Source organism: Athene cunicularia (genome assembly GCF_003259725.1).
Source record: "Athene cunicularia isolate RWA chromosome Z unlocalized genomic scaffold, athCun1 chrZ_part2, whole genome shotgun sequence".
Lineage (NCBI taxonomy): Eukaryota > Metazoa > Chordata > Aves > Strigiformes > Strigidae > Athene > Athene cunicularia.
In genome coordinates, this window is record NW_020799143.1 from 9,562,204 (window position 1) to 9,580,126 (window position 17,923).

General features: G+C 38.1%; 1 protein-coding gene across 1 annotated transcript in view; it reads right to left on the bottom strand.

Moving 5' to 3' along the window:
* Nucleotides 1–17,923, bottom strand: part of SPIN1 (spindlin 1) — a 64,622-nt gene that overhangs the window by 12,580 nt on the left and 34,119 nt on the right. Inside the window, exons 2-3 of the mRNA XM_026866249.1 lie at nt 13,050–13,274; nt 579–627 (exon numbers count right to left, since the gene is read on the bottom strand). Coding sequence (XP_026722050.1) covers nt 579–627; nt 13,050–13,101 — 101 coding nt within the window. The 5' untranslated portion in view covers nt 13,102–13,274. The remainder of the gene's footprint in view (nt 1–578; nt 628–13,049; nt 13,275–17,923) is intronic.

A 17,923-nucleotide genomic window follows, 5' to 3' on the forward strand; every position in this document is an offset into this window, starting at 1 on the left:
TACTATTTAAAAATGTTGCAGAGGGAAAAATATGTGCCATGAATGTGTAGGATAAGCAGGTATCCTCTACACACATATAGCAAGCAGTCTCCTTACAGAAGTATTTCAGTACATTCTTTATTTTAGAAATGTGAAAAATACTTTTCAAAATTACAGTTATAGTGAATACAAGATTAGATATTTATATGACTACTTCCAGACTGAGTTATCAGTAAGCATGTTTTGCAGTTTTTATTGGCCTGCTGACAACACATGAACTCTGTGACAGAGAACAGAGATCCTACAGTATACTTGCCTAATTTCTGGTTTGCAACTCCTTCTCTCTGAATTCTATAAAGAATTACAAAATTCCTTTCAAGTGTAATTTCATATTAATGGTCAAAACAATTAAAACTTTGTAGGACATTCTTTCTTACTGTCCTTCTGAAAGAACGAGAAGTCTGACTCTACATCTGTACACAGACTGAATATTATTCCATGTGATTTTCAAAAACAAAGTGAGTAGAACCATATATATTTCTAGAACAGTACTTCCAATTACTGAGAGCTGTACTTTAGTAAAAGTATTAACAACTTACTTGTGGGAAGTTCTTTTCTTCATCATGCTTGCAGACACTCCTGCATGACCTACAATATAAATGATGTTTCAATTATTGAAAAATAGTGTGTATACAATGCAAAAAAAGCCACCTTACACAAAAGTCTTCCTTCTGAATGTCAAAGTGTGAACAATCCAAACACTTCATGTTATGACCGATCAATGAACTGCTACAAAGGCAGAAGGCTCTGCAGAGACAGTCACAGGCTACATGCTCATAATGCCGTGGTGTGCTGACCCCGGCTGGACACCAGGTGCCCACCAAAGCCACTCTATCACTCTCCTTTTTCATCTGGTTTGTGAAAGGCTTATGGGTTAAGACAAGGACAGGGAGAGGTCACTCAGTAACTACCATTACAGGCAAAACAAATTTATTACTGATCAATTCAGAGTAGGGTAACAAAAAAATAAAGCCACATGTTAAAAACAACTTCCCTTGTCCTTTCCTTCTTCTCACATCAACTTTACTCCCAATTGCTCCATCCCCTCCCCTCCAGTGACACAGGGTGATGGGGAATGGGGGTTGTGGTCAGTTCATCACATGTTGTCTTTGCTGCTCCTTCCTCCCAAGGCAAGGACTCCTCATACTCTTCCCTGCCCCAGTGGTGAGTCTGTCTTATGGGAGACAGTCTTCCACGAACTGCTCCAGCATGGGTCCCCAGTGGGGTCACAAGTCCTGCCTGTAAACCTGCTCCAGCCCAGGGTCCTCTGTTTCCATGGGGCCACAGGTCCTGATAGAAGCCTATTCCAGTGCAGGCTTCCCATGGGGTGACAGACTCCTCTGGGCATCCACCTGCTTCAGCGTGCTGCAGGTGGGCATCTGCTTCACCATGGACCCCCAAGGACTGCAGGGTGACAAACTGCCTCACCACAGCCTTCCTCATGGGTTGCAGGGGAATATCTGCTCCAGTGCCTGGAGCACCTCTTCCCCCTCCTTCTTCACTGACCTTGGTGTCTTCAGGGTTGTTTCTCTCACGTATTCTCACTCTTCTCTTCTGGCTCCAATTGCTGTTGCGGAACAACTTTTTCCTCTTCTTAAATGTTATCACAGAGGCACTACCACCATTGCTGGTTGGATTAGCCTTGGCCATAAAAGGTCCATCTTGAAGTGGACTGGCACTGGCGGTCAGACATGGGGGAAGCTTCTAGCAGCTTCTCACAAAAGTCGACCCTGTAGCTCCCCTGCTACCAAAACCTTGCCACTCAAACCCAATATGCAAGCTCAGGGATGAACATAAGGAGTGACTAACCATAAGAAAACTGAACTTAACAGGGACCTGTATGGTCTTTGCTCTAGGAAAATAACTGTAACAGTTGAGATGATCAATAAGCTACAACAGTTAAGTGAATAAAATGACGGGATAACTTTTCATCCTTGAGTTTATTAAAAGGGTCCAAATACACATCTTCCTGAGTTAGCCAGACCAGCACTGGGGAAGTATATATACATCTCAGCATTAACAGAGCACACAAACAAACAGTGAATAAGAGCAGCTTTGAGAAGAGCAACAGGCTTGAACCAGCTTCAACTCACATATTCCTTCTTTGCAACTAGGGACACTCAGTGCTGTGATGGTAAGCATGTTACACAGACCAGCAAACAGAATCACATTTGTACTGAGATGCAATTGCAGACTGCAATTACTATATTCTGCTAAGTACTGGTGATTTTATGGATATAACATTTTGCTAAACCAAAACCCAGTGTAATGCCGAAAACTTTTTTTTTTTTTAAAAAAGGTGTTAAAACATTAAACACTCCTTGTGTGCAATATGTAAGAGAACCTGCTCAGAGAGCAGTGAACTCTTGACACTAACTGGCATCATGGCCACAACAGCCTGTGACATGACAAGGTGAATGTTATGTACCAACAATTCAACAATACTGGGAATTCTGATTTAGCACTTCAGTCATGAATAAGAGCCTAAAAGAGGTGATTTATGCTGTGAGTAAGGAAGGGTATTCAAAAGATTGTCTGCAGACAGGCCTCTTACAGTTTACAGGGCATAAAACATTGTGAGTGCTAACAAAGGCTGGATAAAGCTAACTGATAAATCTGAAAAAGATAAATAGAGAAATCCTAAGTGGAATTTTTAATGGATAGAAGAACACTGCACTGATCCCAGTGGTATTCTGGGATGAATATGAAAAAAAAAGAAAGCTTCTAATAAGTTGGAGAGAGGAACGGAGAAAGCAGGTTGTTAGAAAGCTACTTGTGAGCAGTAGTGATATGCAAGAAAAATACAACAGAAAAAACAGTTACAAAAGATAACATGATGTACAAAAGGTGATGTGCACAGCCAGAAAAATCAAAGTTGGTTCTCAGAATGAAAACTGCAGCCTCAGAACATAGCCAATGCCCATGCATCATTTACTAAGGTCAAATCAAACACACTGTTGAAGTGATGGCTGCTGTGTATGATGACGATAATAAATGGCCAGATGTGTGGCTTGATCCTGATTCTCCCAGTCTTCCTCATTGTACTGGTTTTGGCTAAGATAGTTAAATATCTTCACAGTAGCTTGTATGGGACTATGTTTTGGATTTGTCCTGAAAACAGTGTTGATAACACACTGATGTTTTCATTACTGCTGAGCAGTGCTTACAGAGTCAAGAACTCTTCTGCTTCTCATACCACCACACCACCAAGAAGGCTAGGGGTGCACAAGAAGTTGGGAGGGACACATCTGAGACAGCTAACCCCAACTGAACAAAGGAATATCCCATACCATACGATACCATGTTCAGCAACAAAATGGGCGTGTGGGATGTGTGTGGTGTGCTGCTGCTGCTGCCTGTGGACTGGCTGGGCAATGAACAGTTGGTGGTAAGCAACTGTTTTCATTGGCATCACTTGTCTGTCTTGGGTTTTACTTTCCTCTCACTTCTTTTCTTTTTCTAACCATTTAAAAATTACTGCTATCATCATAATAATCTCTTTTTAATTCTTAAACTGTTTTTATCTCAACCCAAAATGTGGGGGGTTTTTTCCTCACTTTTACCCTTCTAATTCTCCCCACATCCCTCCTGGGGGGGGCAGTGTGAGCAGGTGGCTGTGTGGTACTTTGTTGCCAGCTGGGTTTAAACAACAACACTCATGATGATTATTCACATGATCCAGGAAAAAACATAATTTTGTAAAGCTGTTGTACCCGTGATAAAAATCAAACACCAGATGCATCCTTTCAAAAGACTTTTTATCTTTTTGGGGTCAGTTAACTGATCTCCAAACTAAATTTTCAACTAAACTGGAAGGTACACCCCTAGAATGGTTGTTCTATTTTTGGAAAAGAGCAAACTAGGTTAGCCTCACCAGGGAGGAGGGCTCAAGATTTAGTACTAAGGACTGGTGATTCTCCTACAAACTCTGCACTGCAACAGGCAGACTTGCCGTGGGGCTGTGCTAGGCAGGGAGGGATGGGGGTCAGGCAAGGGAGATGGTGGTGGGAGAATACTCAGGAATTACAAATCACCATGCTGAAATCGGTCATCTCAGACATGGTGGATAGATCTTAGCTTGTAGGTCAGGACAGTCTCCTGGGTGCTACAGCACAGAGAAGCCTGGTCCATCATGTGCCAGCCATGTGGGTTTTTATAGGGCTCAGGACAAAAGACAGTGGGGTGGCTCACACCATCAGCAGGCCACTGTGATAGCCACTGTATAGTGTAATTGCTATATTATGACTGTGTTGCAGTTTCAGTATATTGCTCTGCTAAATCAGAATCCCATGTAACGTCAAATGTCTTCAATTGATATCAGAATATTAAACACTCTTTGTCTGCAGTATCTAAAAGAACCTGGCCAGACTGCTGGACTGAGACATGTGTAACTAATGTCTTACATGTATGTATAAACATGCACAGAATTTCAACTAGACACTTAGACTAATGCCTACAGAGAAATATTTGAGTTTCTTATAGGTCTAAACAAATCAATTCTTTTAAATTTAACACTATGTGCATAGTCCAAGCATAGCTGTGGAATACGTATGTTGAAAACTTTTATCATAGTAGTAGTGTCACACAAGAGAGTCAAGTACTAAAAGTACCATTATTCTTTGAAGTCTTCATAAGTATTTTAATTTTTTCATTTCCATATGAAAAATTGAAGAGGACATATACAAAGTTATAGAAAGGGCAGAATTAAAATAATACCACATCTTATATTTACAACACTCAAGCTCATATCAAATGATCAGGAACCTGCATTTCCAGTTGTAGTGACATCTGAAATGTTTGGATTTCAAAAATTAAGCCTCACACGCCAAAATTACTGCAGTGAAGACCCTATTTGGAATTTCTAACTGTTGTAAGACCAAATAATTAAGCTGCATGTTTATATGAACTATTAACTGGAAAAAAAAAGAAAACCAACAAAAAGCTTGATTAGAAGCCCAAAAGACTTCAGGACTTGACTACAACTACTTAGTGATCATACTGTATATGCGGTGGCTGCATTTTATTAATACATCATAGAAAACATGTTTTATGAAAAATATGGTGGTGCTTTATTAAAACCAAAATTATTATAGAAATATATCTGTTCTTCTAAAGTAGAGGAACTGCATTGTCAGAAAATGAACACATGCACTATATGTTTTACATTACTGGCTGATGAGGAAAAGTAAGATTTTGAATAAATTAAGTAGTTAAAACACTACACAAATAACACCCACATATTTTACAGAATGGTTTAGTTTTCTGTCCTCTGCTCAAGGACTCAGAACCTGTGCATAAGAAGGGAGGCTCAAAGCATTAGTCTTCCAACATGAAGAACAGAAGGAAGATTTAATACAGAAACTGCAATAAACACAAAGGAGAACCTGTGCAAGACCTCTGGGAATGGTTGTTTGTCCTATTAATTAACTTCTCACCTTAGGAACCTTGTATTTTTGATGGGATCCAACTTGTTCATTTATATAGTGAGCTCTAAACCAAAGGCAACTGAGATGACTAAGCACTACTTAGCTTCTTATGTCAGTCAGTACCTTAAGATAGCTCCCAGTTCAATACACAAAAATTATGGCATTTGGATGTTTAATAGAAATATAACAAGCCTTCAAAAAGATACAATAGCAAGTATATGAAGATCTTGTGATACTTTCACACCAACTATAAGCCTACTTGCCAGAATTCACCTTCATTTTTACACAGTCTGAATTCAGTAATATCTTAAGGAGATGCAAACTCCTTTTAAAGACATCTCAGGTTACACAGTTTAATTGTGTAGCACTTCATTTAGATAGACAGTTGCAGAAACTGTAGTAGGAGTTCAACCAATCATGATCATTTCTGTCCCCTACAGCTGCTCTAAACAGGGGTATAGAACAGCACAGAATCCTTACATTTAGCATATTCTAATAACAAGGTAAAAATCAGATCATCAAAAATGAAGGATGATGTCCAGGTAAAATGATAGTAACACACTGGAATTGTTTCAAACTGCTTTTTCTCCCACTTTTTATCAAAAGCATCTAAACCAAAGTAACTGCTAAAACAATTACAAATATTATTTATAAAAAATAGTAATAACCCCCCAACAAATACAGTTTTTGTACTTATGAAACTAGTTCCACACTAAGACCATAAATATACTGCATAATGCTGTAATCCTCAAAATTGCATCAATAAGATGTACACACTTCTATCTGTTTAATAGCAGCATGTGAAAGACCATTTCCCTAATAGAAGCTTACACTACAGTCCAGAGAACACAAAAAGACAGTATGTTCCAACAGACACGACCACACATAGTAAAAATACAAAAAGTATGCTGTCACACAGAGGAATAGCTATACACCTCAAAGCACCTCTGTATTCCTTGCAAAATATTATCTGACCCATGCCAAGATAAAACATTTGTTTCAAGTAGCTAATGTGAGGTAGTCTTTCAATGACTGCAAAAACTATTACTTTGAGGTGGGTAAAGCCCATTATAACCAATTCACAGTTCCCAGTCAAGAGCAACAGAATTAAGCATTTAACTCTCATGTGGTTTGTGTGTTTTCCAAGGCTTGGTTAATTCTGCTTATAACACAGCAAAACTAGAAACCATGTTTCTGAATACTTCTACTTTGCTCTAGAAAAGACAGGTAAAGAAAATAAGAAACACTTATAGAAACATTCTTTAAGGATGTTAACTCCAAGGGAAGTAAGTATACATGTCATTTCAGCTGGGGCATATAGGAAGAGAGAACAGGGAGAAGGATGGGAGAAAGCTACTGGCAATGTTTTTATTGTCAGTCACATCAGACATTCAATCCCTGAAAATCAGATAGGCTCTTCAAAACACACCAAAGATATCTTACTTCTCTTAATATCCCTTGTGTCCACAACAATCAGCAAAAGCCGGATGCTTTTCAGTATCTTCTGTGGAAGCAGCAGTAACACTGTAGGAATTTTTCTGTATATTTCATAATTACTTTCAGGGACCTAAGAAATACTTTGACATACTTACTCTCACCTAGTATTGGCCAACCTCAACTTAAAGGAGTCTGGGGAAGGAAGGGAGTACTTTTAATTGAAGTAGACCAGAAATACAGAGGTAAAATAAAATCTGACTCTGCCAAAAGATTTCACTGCAATCCTAAACAAGTCACATCTAGGACTGGGATCTCTTTTCTTAATTCACAAAGACAGTGCTGAAACAATTTATGCTTGCTTTCAAATGGGAATAAACTACAGAAGCTTGTATATGATGTACTGTCTCCTAGTTCTTTCCTTTACTAAGGTATTATGTTTTCAAACTATCCAGTCAAGGATGACCATGATGCAGTTTGGTGGGATTCTGTAACTCTGGGAGACAACTACTAGGAAGGACTCTAGGGGACTATGTGTTTCACTTATACTGCATTAAACATGTGATCCTTAGACCAAAAAAGGCCAAAAATAAGTGTAAACACAAGGGTAATCACAATTTATTTTACATTATACTAAAGTTAATTAAAAAAAGATAATCTGTATTCCCCTATATTGGAGACAGACATACACTAATTAGAAAGATGGGCACACAGCCATGCATAGGAGCAACTGGCTGATTGGTCCAAACTGTATCCTGAAAAGTGACTCTATACTTTTACAAACTCATAAAGGCTGTAGACAAGTACTCTACTGTTGTGAAAAAATAACAAGTCTAGCTTTTCTTTGTTTCTCTATCTTCAATCCTACCCTTTGTTTTTCAGGATAGAACTACGAAGTATGTTTTCCACTAGAGATAGATTTCACAAGCCTAGCAAATGTACCTCTTTCTTTACATCCATTTTACAACAAATAAAAGCATTTCTTTTGTAGGCAGGCAAACCAGACAGATCAAAACTGGCTTTTTCAAAGAAGCCACCACACTTGTAATGTTACTGATTGACAAGTCTCTACAACAGGATCAAATCCAAGGCAGTTGCAAAAAGCTTCATTAATGCACTAAATTTTGCCCTATATGAATACATGACACAAGCACTGGTTTATTTATACCTCCAGAGTTTTCTGTAGCCAGTACACGATCCAAGAGTCTCCTAGAATCCCACGATTTTACATGATTAACAGATCAAATATAAAGTCAGTAAACTATCTCCATGCCTTCAACATATCTTTTAATCAACAGGAAGAATGAATAATAGAAACACTATACTAATGCTATATTACCTACTCACAGATGATAGCAATTTTATAGGCAAGACTTTTAAAAAACTTGTTTTCCACTTAAAGTATCTAGCTGTTCTGAAACACAGTGTTCATGTAACTTCTCAGAAGTGGCAATCATCTTTAAAAAAGCAAGGCAATAAATGTTACAATAAGATCTTTGCATCCATAATGCTGGTAAAGCACAGCAAATCTCATCCCAAAGTTAACTGATAATGTACAACACCTTTTTTACAGCTGTTCTAGCAAATCACTGAATCACCTCACTCACCTCTCTCCCCTGCCCCACCTCCTCAGCTCACAGAACTGACCTTCAATGGTCACCAAGTACAACCCTGCTGCTAGAGGAAGGGACTTTCCACTAGATCAGGTTGCTCAAAGTCCTATCAGACCTGACCTTGAACACTTTCAGAGACAGGGCATACAAAACTTCTGGGCAACCTGTTCCAGTATCTCACCAGCTTCATTGTCTAAAAGTCTGTCCTTATACTCAACCTACATCTACCCTCTTTCTGTTTAAAATCATTAACCTTGTCTTGTCATTAAAGGCCTTGGTAAAAAGCCTCTGTGCTGGTTTTGGCTGGATAGAGTTAATTTTCTTTGCAGTAAGTACGGGGCTATGTTTCGGATTTGTTCTGAAAAGTGGTAACACAGGGATGATTACTTACTGCTGATTAGTGCTCACACAGCATCAAGGCCTCTTCTGCTCCTCATACTACCCCAGCAGCAAGTAGGTTGGAGGTGCACAAAAAGTTAGGGGTGGGGACACAGCTGACCCCAACTGGACAAAGGGACATTCCATACCACAGGACATCATACTGAGCATATAAGAAAGTGGGGAAATGTTCAGAGTGATGGCATTTGTTTTCCCAAGTAACTGTTACATATGAGAGAGTCCTGTGTTCCTGGAGGTTTATCAACTTGACTGGGAGTGACCAATTTCCTTGTTTTACTTTACTTTTACCAGCTTGCATGCCTGGCTTTTGCTTTACTTACTAAACTGTCTCTATCTTAACCCATGAGTTTTCTCACTTTTACTCTTCTGCTTTCCTCCCCCATCCCACCAGAGAGGGGAGTGAGCAAGTGGCTAAGTTGTGCTTAGTTGCCAGCTGGGGTTAAATCACAATAGCCTCTCTCCATCTCTCTTAAGTCCCCTTTATAAACTGAAAGGCTGCAATAATGTCTACCCAGACCCTCCTCTTCTCCAGGACAAACCAACCCAACTCTCTCAGCCTGTCTTCATAAGGGAGGCACTCCAGCCCTCCTCTGGACTCAACTGAGCAGATCCGTGTCCTTCTTATGTTGGGGGCCCCAGAGCTACACACAGTACTCCATGTGGAGTCTCATGACAGCAGAGCAAGGGGGAAGAATCACCTCCCTTGACCTGCTGGCCACACTTCTTTTTATGCAGCCCAGGATACAACCAGCCAAATACTGGGTTATGAGTGCACATTGTTGGCTCATGTCCTCTTGTTCATTCACCAGTACCCCCAAGTCCTTCTCTGCAGGGCTGCTCTCCTGTCCATTCATCTCCTGTCTGTACTGATCTTGGAGACTGCCCCATCTCAGGTGAAGGACCCTGCACTTGGCCTTGCTGAACTTCATGTGATTCACATGGTCCCACCTCTCAAGCCCGCAAAGGTCCCTCTGGATGATACACATCCTTTTCCTCTAGTGAATCAACTGCACCTCTCAGCTGGGTCTCAACATGCATACTAGCTGAGGGTGTACTCAATTCCACTATGTCACTGATGAAGTTACTAAGTACACACCTGCAAGGGACACCACTCACTAGTTACTGTTTTCCAGGATATTGAGCTTTTGACTGTAACTCTTTAGATGCAGCCATCCAGCAAACCTGTATATCTCCAATTATGTTGGTAACACATGTCATACTTACACCCACTGTTCTTGTAGTAACTGTCAAGTTTAGTAATCACTTAACTATGGTAAATTCTTAACATTCCCAAATTAAAAAAAAAAAAAAAAAAAAAAAAACTTAAAACCAAACCCAACCTAAAACATTACCATGACCATTTTAAAAGCTATAAAAGGTCACAAGGATCACTGACACATAGTTAATCCTAATGCACAGAAGACTGTCACAACTGCAGGACTAAAAAAGTTTATTTGCTAGGAAAAAATAACAACATAAAACTGAGGAAGAATCTCTTTCTTCACCTGTTTGTAACCACATTCTCATTCTAAAAAGAAGAGGAAGAGTTGCCACCTAAATCACTCTGTCACTTAACCTGGTTGCACTTTTGATAGCTTTCTCTCCTAGAGACACTTTTTAAAAAAGAATAAAACCCCAAACAATTAACTTGCTATAATCTCAATTTATATCACATTGTAAGGCCTCTCTTCCAGCCATCAAAATGATGAACTCAATTACTGCATTTGCTGTTCTTCTCAAAGGAATAATTTGACCACTATCAGAGAAAATATTGCTGTGATAAACAAATGTTCTGTCTTTCTTGTTCAGTGGTAGTTTTCCCATGCTCAGTTTTCACTGCAGAGTGGGCTATATAGTCTCCTAATGAGAGTGGCCTGCTGTACTCTTTCATAATGCATATCCATGATCAAGAAATAAACAGCTGATAATTTCATACCCCCACCCCCCTTTGCTTCTCCCCACTCCCATCCTACACCTCTCCCCACAAGCAGTGAAAGGTTATCTAGTGTCAGCCCACAAAATCAGGAGAAGGAGCAACAACAGCAAGGTCAGAGCCTATCTTTCTCAAGAATATAATAGCCAGAGGCTAAAAATCAAAACACCCAAGCCTAGGCCACAACTATGGCACAAGTTAAGTTAGACCAAATGTGTATGACTCCTGGTTGTATTTAAATGACAATAATACTACTTAAATCAAATGAATGTGATTTAAGGACTTCTCAGTTATGATTAAAATCTTTACAAAGAAAGCAATAAAGACAAATTGTAACTGTTACACAGTGATATTAAAAAGCAAAAAGGGCACCTAAATAAATCTGTGGGTCAATCTGAGTGACGATTTTGTATGGTGCCAGTTACAGGCCAAACTATAATGAACAAATACGAGAAAATGTGACTCTTCAAAATAAGTCTATGAATCATCTTTCTTTTTTTTTTTTTAAAAAAAAAGAGAGACAAAAAAGACCAATAGGAAGTGAGGTTTTCTTCTCAACATATTTAAGTAAGATGTCCTAGTATAACTTTTTTGGGTATTAGAAAAAAAAAATCAGCCACATAATCACCCTTAAAACATTTCAAATCTGTGCTGTAGTATTTGTTGTTCATTGCATGTCACACTGAAGCTGTTAGAACATTTCTACCAGTTGCCTTAAATACCTAGTGTCTGATTTTTCATGCCCAGTTAATGCTTAAAAGTCAACAAAACTGAAGTCAAATACCAGATCAAAGCCTACTTGCCCTTCTTCTCTTACAAATACAATTCTATTTCATTCCTACAGGTATTCTGCTAGAATCAAGAAGGATGATGCATCATCTGATGGAATGAAAGTTCACTGAACCAAGTGTTTAAGACTTTGCACTGGATCTCTCCTTTGAAACCATTTATTAAAAAGATTTGTTGAAGTTACCTTTAAAATCAGTAGATATTTCAAATGAGCGACAGGAAGTTAACATTAATGTAAGCTAATCACAGGTAAACAGTTGTTAAAGTTTCAAGGGGTTTCAGAAATTTTTTAATATCGGTTACTTCAGTTCTCAATGAAATAGATGAGTATTTGAAAGCACCAGCATAGACTATTGCTCAGATATTTTCAAAGTTAACTGAACTTCCCCAATTATACATGACAGCTGCTTAATTTCTTGAGTCTTTTAGAAAAGCACCAACTCACCATGGTTGGTGATAGAAAATACGCTGCATCATGGGTCTATAAAGTCTTTCCCGGCACAGGTCACGGACTAGTGACTTTTGCTTTTGTGCAAGTTCAATTAAAAAGCAAATAACTGAACAGAAGAATGAACATTCATCTGTAACCTTTTCATTCTCAAACTGCTGGTCTGTAGAACTCCCAACCTGCAAATAATAATTTGTTATCCCTGTCCCACACTAGCTGAGGCAGAATGCACAGCTGAAGCAGAGTCTAGCTTAATTTATACAGGTCCAAGTATTAATCTATAGAACAATTCTTCACTGGTCACTTGATGCTTTTTTGCATCATTGCTAATATACCTTACTACAGAGTGCACAAGACTGAGATTAGTTAGTCTTTCAAGGTACAAAACTTTGAATAAACCTAACTAGTCATAAGAGGATGAACGCTTCATTGTATTTTCAATTTCTCTAAATAAAAAATTGCTTTAAAATACTTTGACTAACCTATTTTAGACAGCACACACAATAGCAAAGGTATTAGCACTTCTGTAGTGTTTTCAAGAGATTCCTTCACAACTACTAGCTGATCAGCTTCTATAAAACCATGAAGTTTTACTCAAATTATTCATATACATAAATAAATTTATGTTCCAGCACTGAGATGAACAAGTGCAATTCTTCCCTTTAATATGTCAATGTAATCCTACAATGCTGATTTTGTTCCTTTTTAGAATTTTCTGTAACCTACAGTTCTAATAAAACTTCAGTGTTATAGACAATATTAAACACTTCATATATACACATGTGTACAACTAATTTAATGTATGTCTTTTCAATTCATCAGCTTCTGTAACAAAAGGAAATATCCTTTCAAAACAGGAATAACAACATGTTCATAATACCATTAACATATATCTAAAAAACCCTTATAAAGTAAGAACACTTTTTACCAGCTAAAACCAAACAAAACCACCCAGAAATACCCCTCACCTGCATCAGCTCTGGACCGCTGACCTGGTGATTTTCCAAATGGGGTCTTCATTCATCTGTGTTTAAGTGAGCAGCAAAGCTGCTGGACTAGGGTGAAAATCCAGTTCTTCCCAACACCTGGAATATCTTCTTACTCTTGGAATAAGACAGCTACTTATTATCCACCATTCAATCATGAATTATTCCTTCCTCAAATGTAAAAGATGCACTTTCAGTTACAGTACTCTGAAAAACAAAACAGGTAAAGTGTAAGTAGTTTGATCTGAGACTTGGTTAAGATAAAAATACTTTGTTTCACTTTAATGGTTGTTTCCATACTCAACAGGAAGCTCCTTTATATTTATTACTCTGAAAACATTCAGCAAAAAGAGGGCACAGAGGCAAGATTTTCTATAGCAAAACAAACATTAGGGCTCCTACTCTTCCCTCATATGAACAGGCAAGTTCCATATCACAGTCAACTACACATGGAAAGGAAAGTTTCTTAAAAACCACTGATCTTAGTACAGTGAAGAATCACTATCTTAGAAGAAACTATACTACCTTCTATGATGGCCCAATGAAACCACAGCTAATGTCTCAAACATCCAATAAAGAACTTTGGTAAAGGAGATGGCTTCCATGGAAACACCAGGGCTGTGCAGGTAATGACAGTGAGAGGAGGAGGTCCTGCGGAGGTGGGACCACACTCTTCTGAGGGTGAACTTCCCTATCATGAGCAATTGCATAAGGAGCCAACAGAAAAGCCCTTTTTCAAAATGCGTGTGCTAAGGTCATACTTGCAGGGAGGGGGAGTAATGCCCCAACAACCCCCAAGCTCACTGATCCATTTACAGAAGAATTTGAAGGTACAAACTATGCAGGTACCAAAGCAAGAAGAATTTGAGAAGCACATGCTGCACATGATGCCTAATCAGCCAAATAAGTCCAAGTGCCCACCCAGAGCAGGAGCAAGGAATTATAAAAGGACATGAGCCAAAGCCCTGGCCAGCTCCCCAACTGGACCCCTAGGCAGGTTGGACCAACACTGGAACCAGAACTGGGGAAATCTTTCTTTCTCCCCCTCTGCCTCTCTTGCTCTCTTTTCTCCCCTTTCTTCTCTCATTCTCTATCCCTGTATCCCTGCGTATAAGGCAAGTCTTGTCACGGCATGTCTGCTGCTTGTCAGCGTATGTTGCAAGGTTCACGGTTTGTTGGTGTATGCTATGAGGTTTACTGCTTGTTGCAGAGGGTGCAAAGCTTACTGACAAAGTTTCATGCCAACATCTGTTATAAGCAAATAAAAATTGAATTTTGTGAATTGAAGAATCTCTGGTGTTGTTTCACCTTAATCCTGACCTGAGAATTGGTGAGTGAGTTGTCAATCAAGCAGTTGAGACAAGACCTCTTCACTAGAGGTAAAGTACAAATCAACTATTTCCTTTTATTAGAAACAAAACACCCTCACACCCACACAGCAGCAAAACTTTATTTCACAAAAGCTAAATGTTGAAAAAAATGCAGCACAAAAGGTATGAAAAACACTGATGCCACTGCAATGACTGCTCAAGCCATCAATTTAAGCCATCAGTTCACAGAAGATCTGCAGAATTTTTTGGCAATTCTCAACACCTGAACTCATGAGATTCTAAAACATTTAGTCACCACATTCCTCTAGATGACGGAAGTGACTTTTGCAGTCCTCTTCAGGATTTAATTACACAAACTTGTGATCATCTGAAAAATTGAAGAAGTGCAAGTTAACTTATTTCAGACTGACATTTTTGGATAGGAAACATTTATCCAGACTAATCCATTACGTCAGTGCTGCACACAGTTAAGACAAGTGAGATCGGATCATCCTTTTGGCCTCATTTCCTTAAGAAATGTTATTGCTGCAATCACCTTCTCTGTAATCTCTTAATAAGAGCTGGTCTTCCCTCTTTTACTTCAGTTTTGGAAACTTGCTGTCAGTTTTTATGCAAGGGTTAAAAACAAGAGGAATGCCTCTAACTAGTGTCCCATTTGAGGGTAAGAAGCACCTTATGCTCCTGCCTTACTGAATAAGGGAACATAAAAGGACAGGCCTTAAGGTATGGTTAAAACTGTTAGCAGAAAAATTCATTTACATCTAACAAGCTTGTCAGTTCTTTCATGAGTCACAGCCATTAACTTCTAGGAACATTAAAGCAACACAGAAGAATAGGCCTAGGAAAAAACAGCAATAGGAGACTAGAATTCTGTAATTTGCAGTTTTTAGAAAAGATCAGTACTATGTTTGGAAGGCCAACTTAAGACATTTGCAATCAAGAATTTCTGTGAATTTGTGAAATTCAAGTTAAAAATTAATTTACAGGAACTTAATATTTTTCCTATATTTCCTCTTCTTGAAATCTACCAGTGTATATACAATGCTGAACAATACCAGGGCAATAATAGCCAACTTTTAAAAAACACTTGGATATACAATACAAGTGTTGGGCTTTAAAACCAGGCAGCAATTAATTTAGCCTTCCAGTGGGATAGGCAGGAGAATCAGGGAAAAAAGTAAAACTGACAGGTTGAGATAAGAACAGTTTAAAACTAAAATAGAATTAAGAGTAACAACAATAATTGTAATGAAAATGGACATAATAGATAATAAACCCCCAAAAAACAGAAGTGATGCACAATGCAATTGCTCACCACTTGCTGACCAATGCCTGAGCAGCAATTTGCCCCTCCTGGCCAACTGGCCCAGTTTCTATACTGAGCATGAAATCCTATGGTATGGAATATTCCTTTGGCTGGTTCAGGCCAGGTGATCTGGCCATGCTCCCTCCCAGCTTCTTGTGCACCTCCTCACTGGCAGAGCATTTGAAACTGAAATTCCTTAAGATAAGTGCTGCTTAGTAACATCTAAACCATCAGTGTGTTATCAACATTATTCTCATGCTAAATCCAAAACAGCACTGTACCAGCTACCAGGAAGAATATGATCACAGCCGAAACCAGGACAGGAAACAATTAGCTTGCTTAACTACTTGACTAGAACACAGCATAAGGATTGTTTTTTCTACTAAACTCAAAAATATTTTACTACAGGTTAAAACGTATTAGTACAGGATCATTACTGATTATGAAACAAACTCTGAATTCAGAGCACTACTGTGATATACTACCACATTCAGTCTCGCAGGCACTGCATAAGCATACAAGTGAGATCCACTTTTTCCCCCCTAGAGAGCTATTACTTGAGAATAAACTATAATCTAGTATTATATTATTTACTAAAAAAAAAATCCCAAAACAACCAAACAAAAACCACCAAATCCCCTCAAATATAAACCAAACAACCACCTCAACCCAAACTATGAAAACTGTTCAGATTTAGAAACTAACATACCCTTTTTCAGTAAGCCACTGACCTGTTATTTAAGAAGTTGTAAATATTTCTTAACACCTGTATGTATTATATACTTTGCCCCACCAAGATTTCAATTCATGGCAAAAATATAAAGCACTACATAGATATTTTAATTTCTCTGGTTGTTAAGTAGTTATGTTCACAAAAATAACTAAAACACCAGAAAAGTGATGGTTTTCTACCAGTTAACTTTTTTAATGGTTTGTCACCAATCATTACTATGCCACAAATTTGAAGTCATACCTCTAAAAAGGAAAATTACTTCCTAATCCTTTTAAAGTCACAATTCATTTGCTATCACTTAATGAAGTGTTTCCCTGTTCTCTCTGAACACAAGAACACAAGGTTACTGAAATCAAAACCAGATTCAACAGTTCAAACTGATTTTCTAGAAACTAAGCCAGTAACTATTACTAATTCAAAACCCCAACTGAGATTTTTTGCTGAAAGCAAATGAAACTTGATTTTTCTTAAAACTAGCATTCTGAATTCAATTTGCATTTCAGTTGTACACTGATAGTTCAAGATAATAATAAAGAGGGATAAAACCTGATTTTTTTTTAAAATAAATGTATGTGCTTTGAAAACATCTCCATTTTTAAAGCATATATAATGAAGTCTCATCTAATTAATTAAAAATAAACCAAAGCCCATAAAACGAATAATCAAGTCATTGAACGCCCTCTTAAAAATACCTTAAAATTTTAATATGGAAAATCATTAAGAAAATTAACTCACAAAAGGCAAAACCTTTTATTACAAAGTTTTATTACAAGTGTGTAAGAATGTCATGTTCCACATAAAAGTAGAAAACAAAACCAAAACATGCTTCTAACCTATTCAATAGCAATAAGCTATACTGTTAAGGAAGAGTAGAAGGTCCTTGTTTGGATGCATCTAAGATGACTTATGAAACAATTGCAGCAGATACAGGAAAAACACCAGAAGTACTTTTATTGGATCCAAACTGACATATCCAAACCAGGTTATACTAGTCTTCACAGACTGCCAGTAACTTTCAGAAGAGAAGTGACACTGCCTAGCTGTTAGGCACTGGTTTCCCTAAAGCACAGGTCACCAGCAGCATGCAGCTGCATGTTAAACTTAAAGACAATCATTCTTTTAACTGCAACTGCTCACCAGCCCAGGTGTTTTGCTCCTTTGTTTTTACAAACCTTCCTAGATCACAGTACACTTACTTAAAAAAAGAAGTGGGAATTAGATGACTGCTTTGTCTCACCATGTTCTAATTATTGTACAGTGTTTCACAGAAGCTTAAATGTTAGACTAAGAACTCAAGCCCTACAAGTTGTCAATGAGATCAGTTTTAGTAAGAACAGTACAATCATACTATCAGAGTATGGAGGAATATAAAATATTAAGGCAGAAAAAATAAAGCTGCGTTAAGAAAATTACTATTTTTGCAATAAAGGCAAAAGGAGGAAAAACCAGCATTCACATAAACACTGCAACTTTCACTGTGAACCAG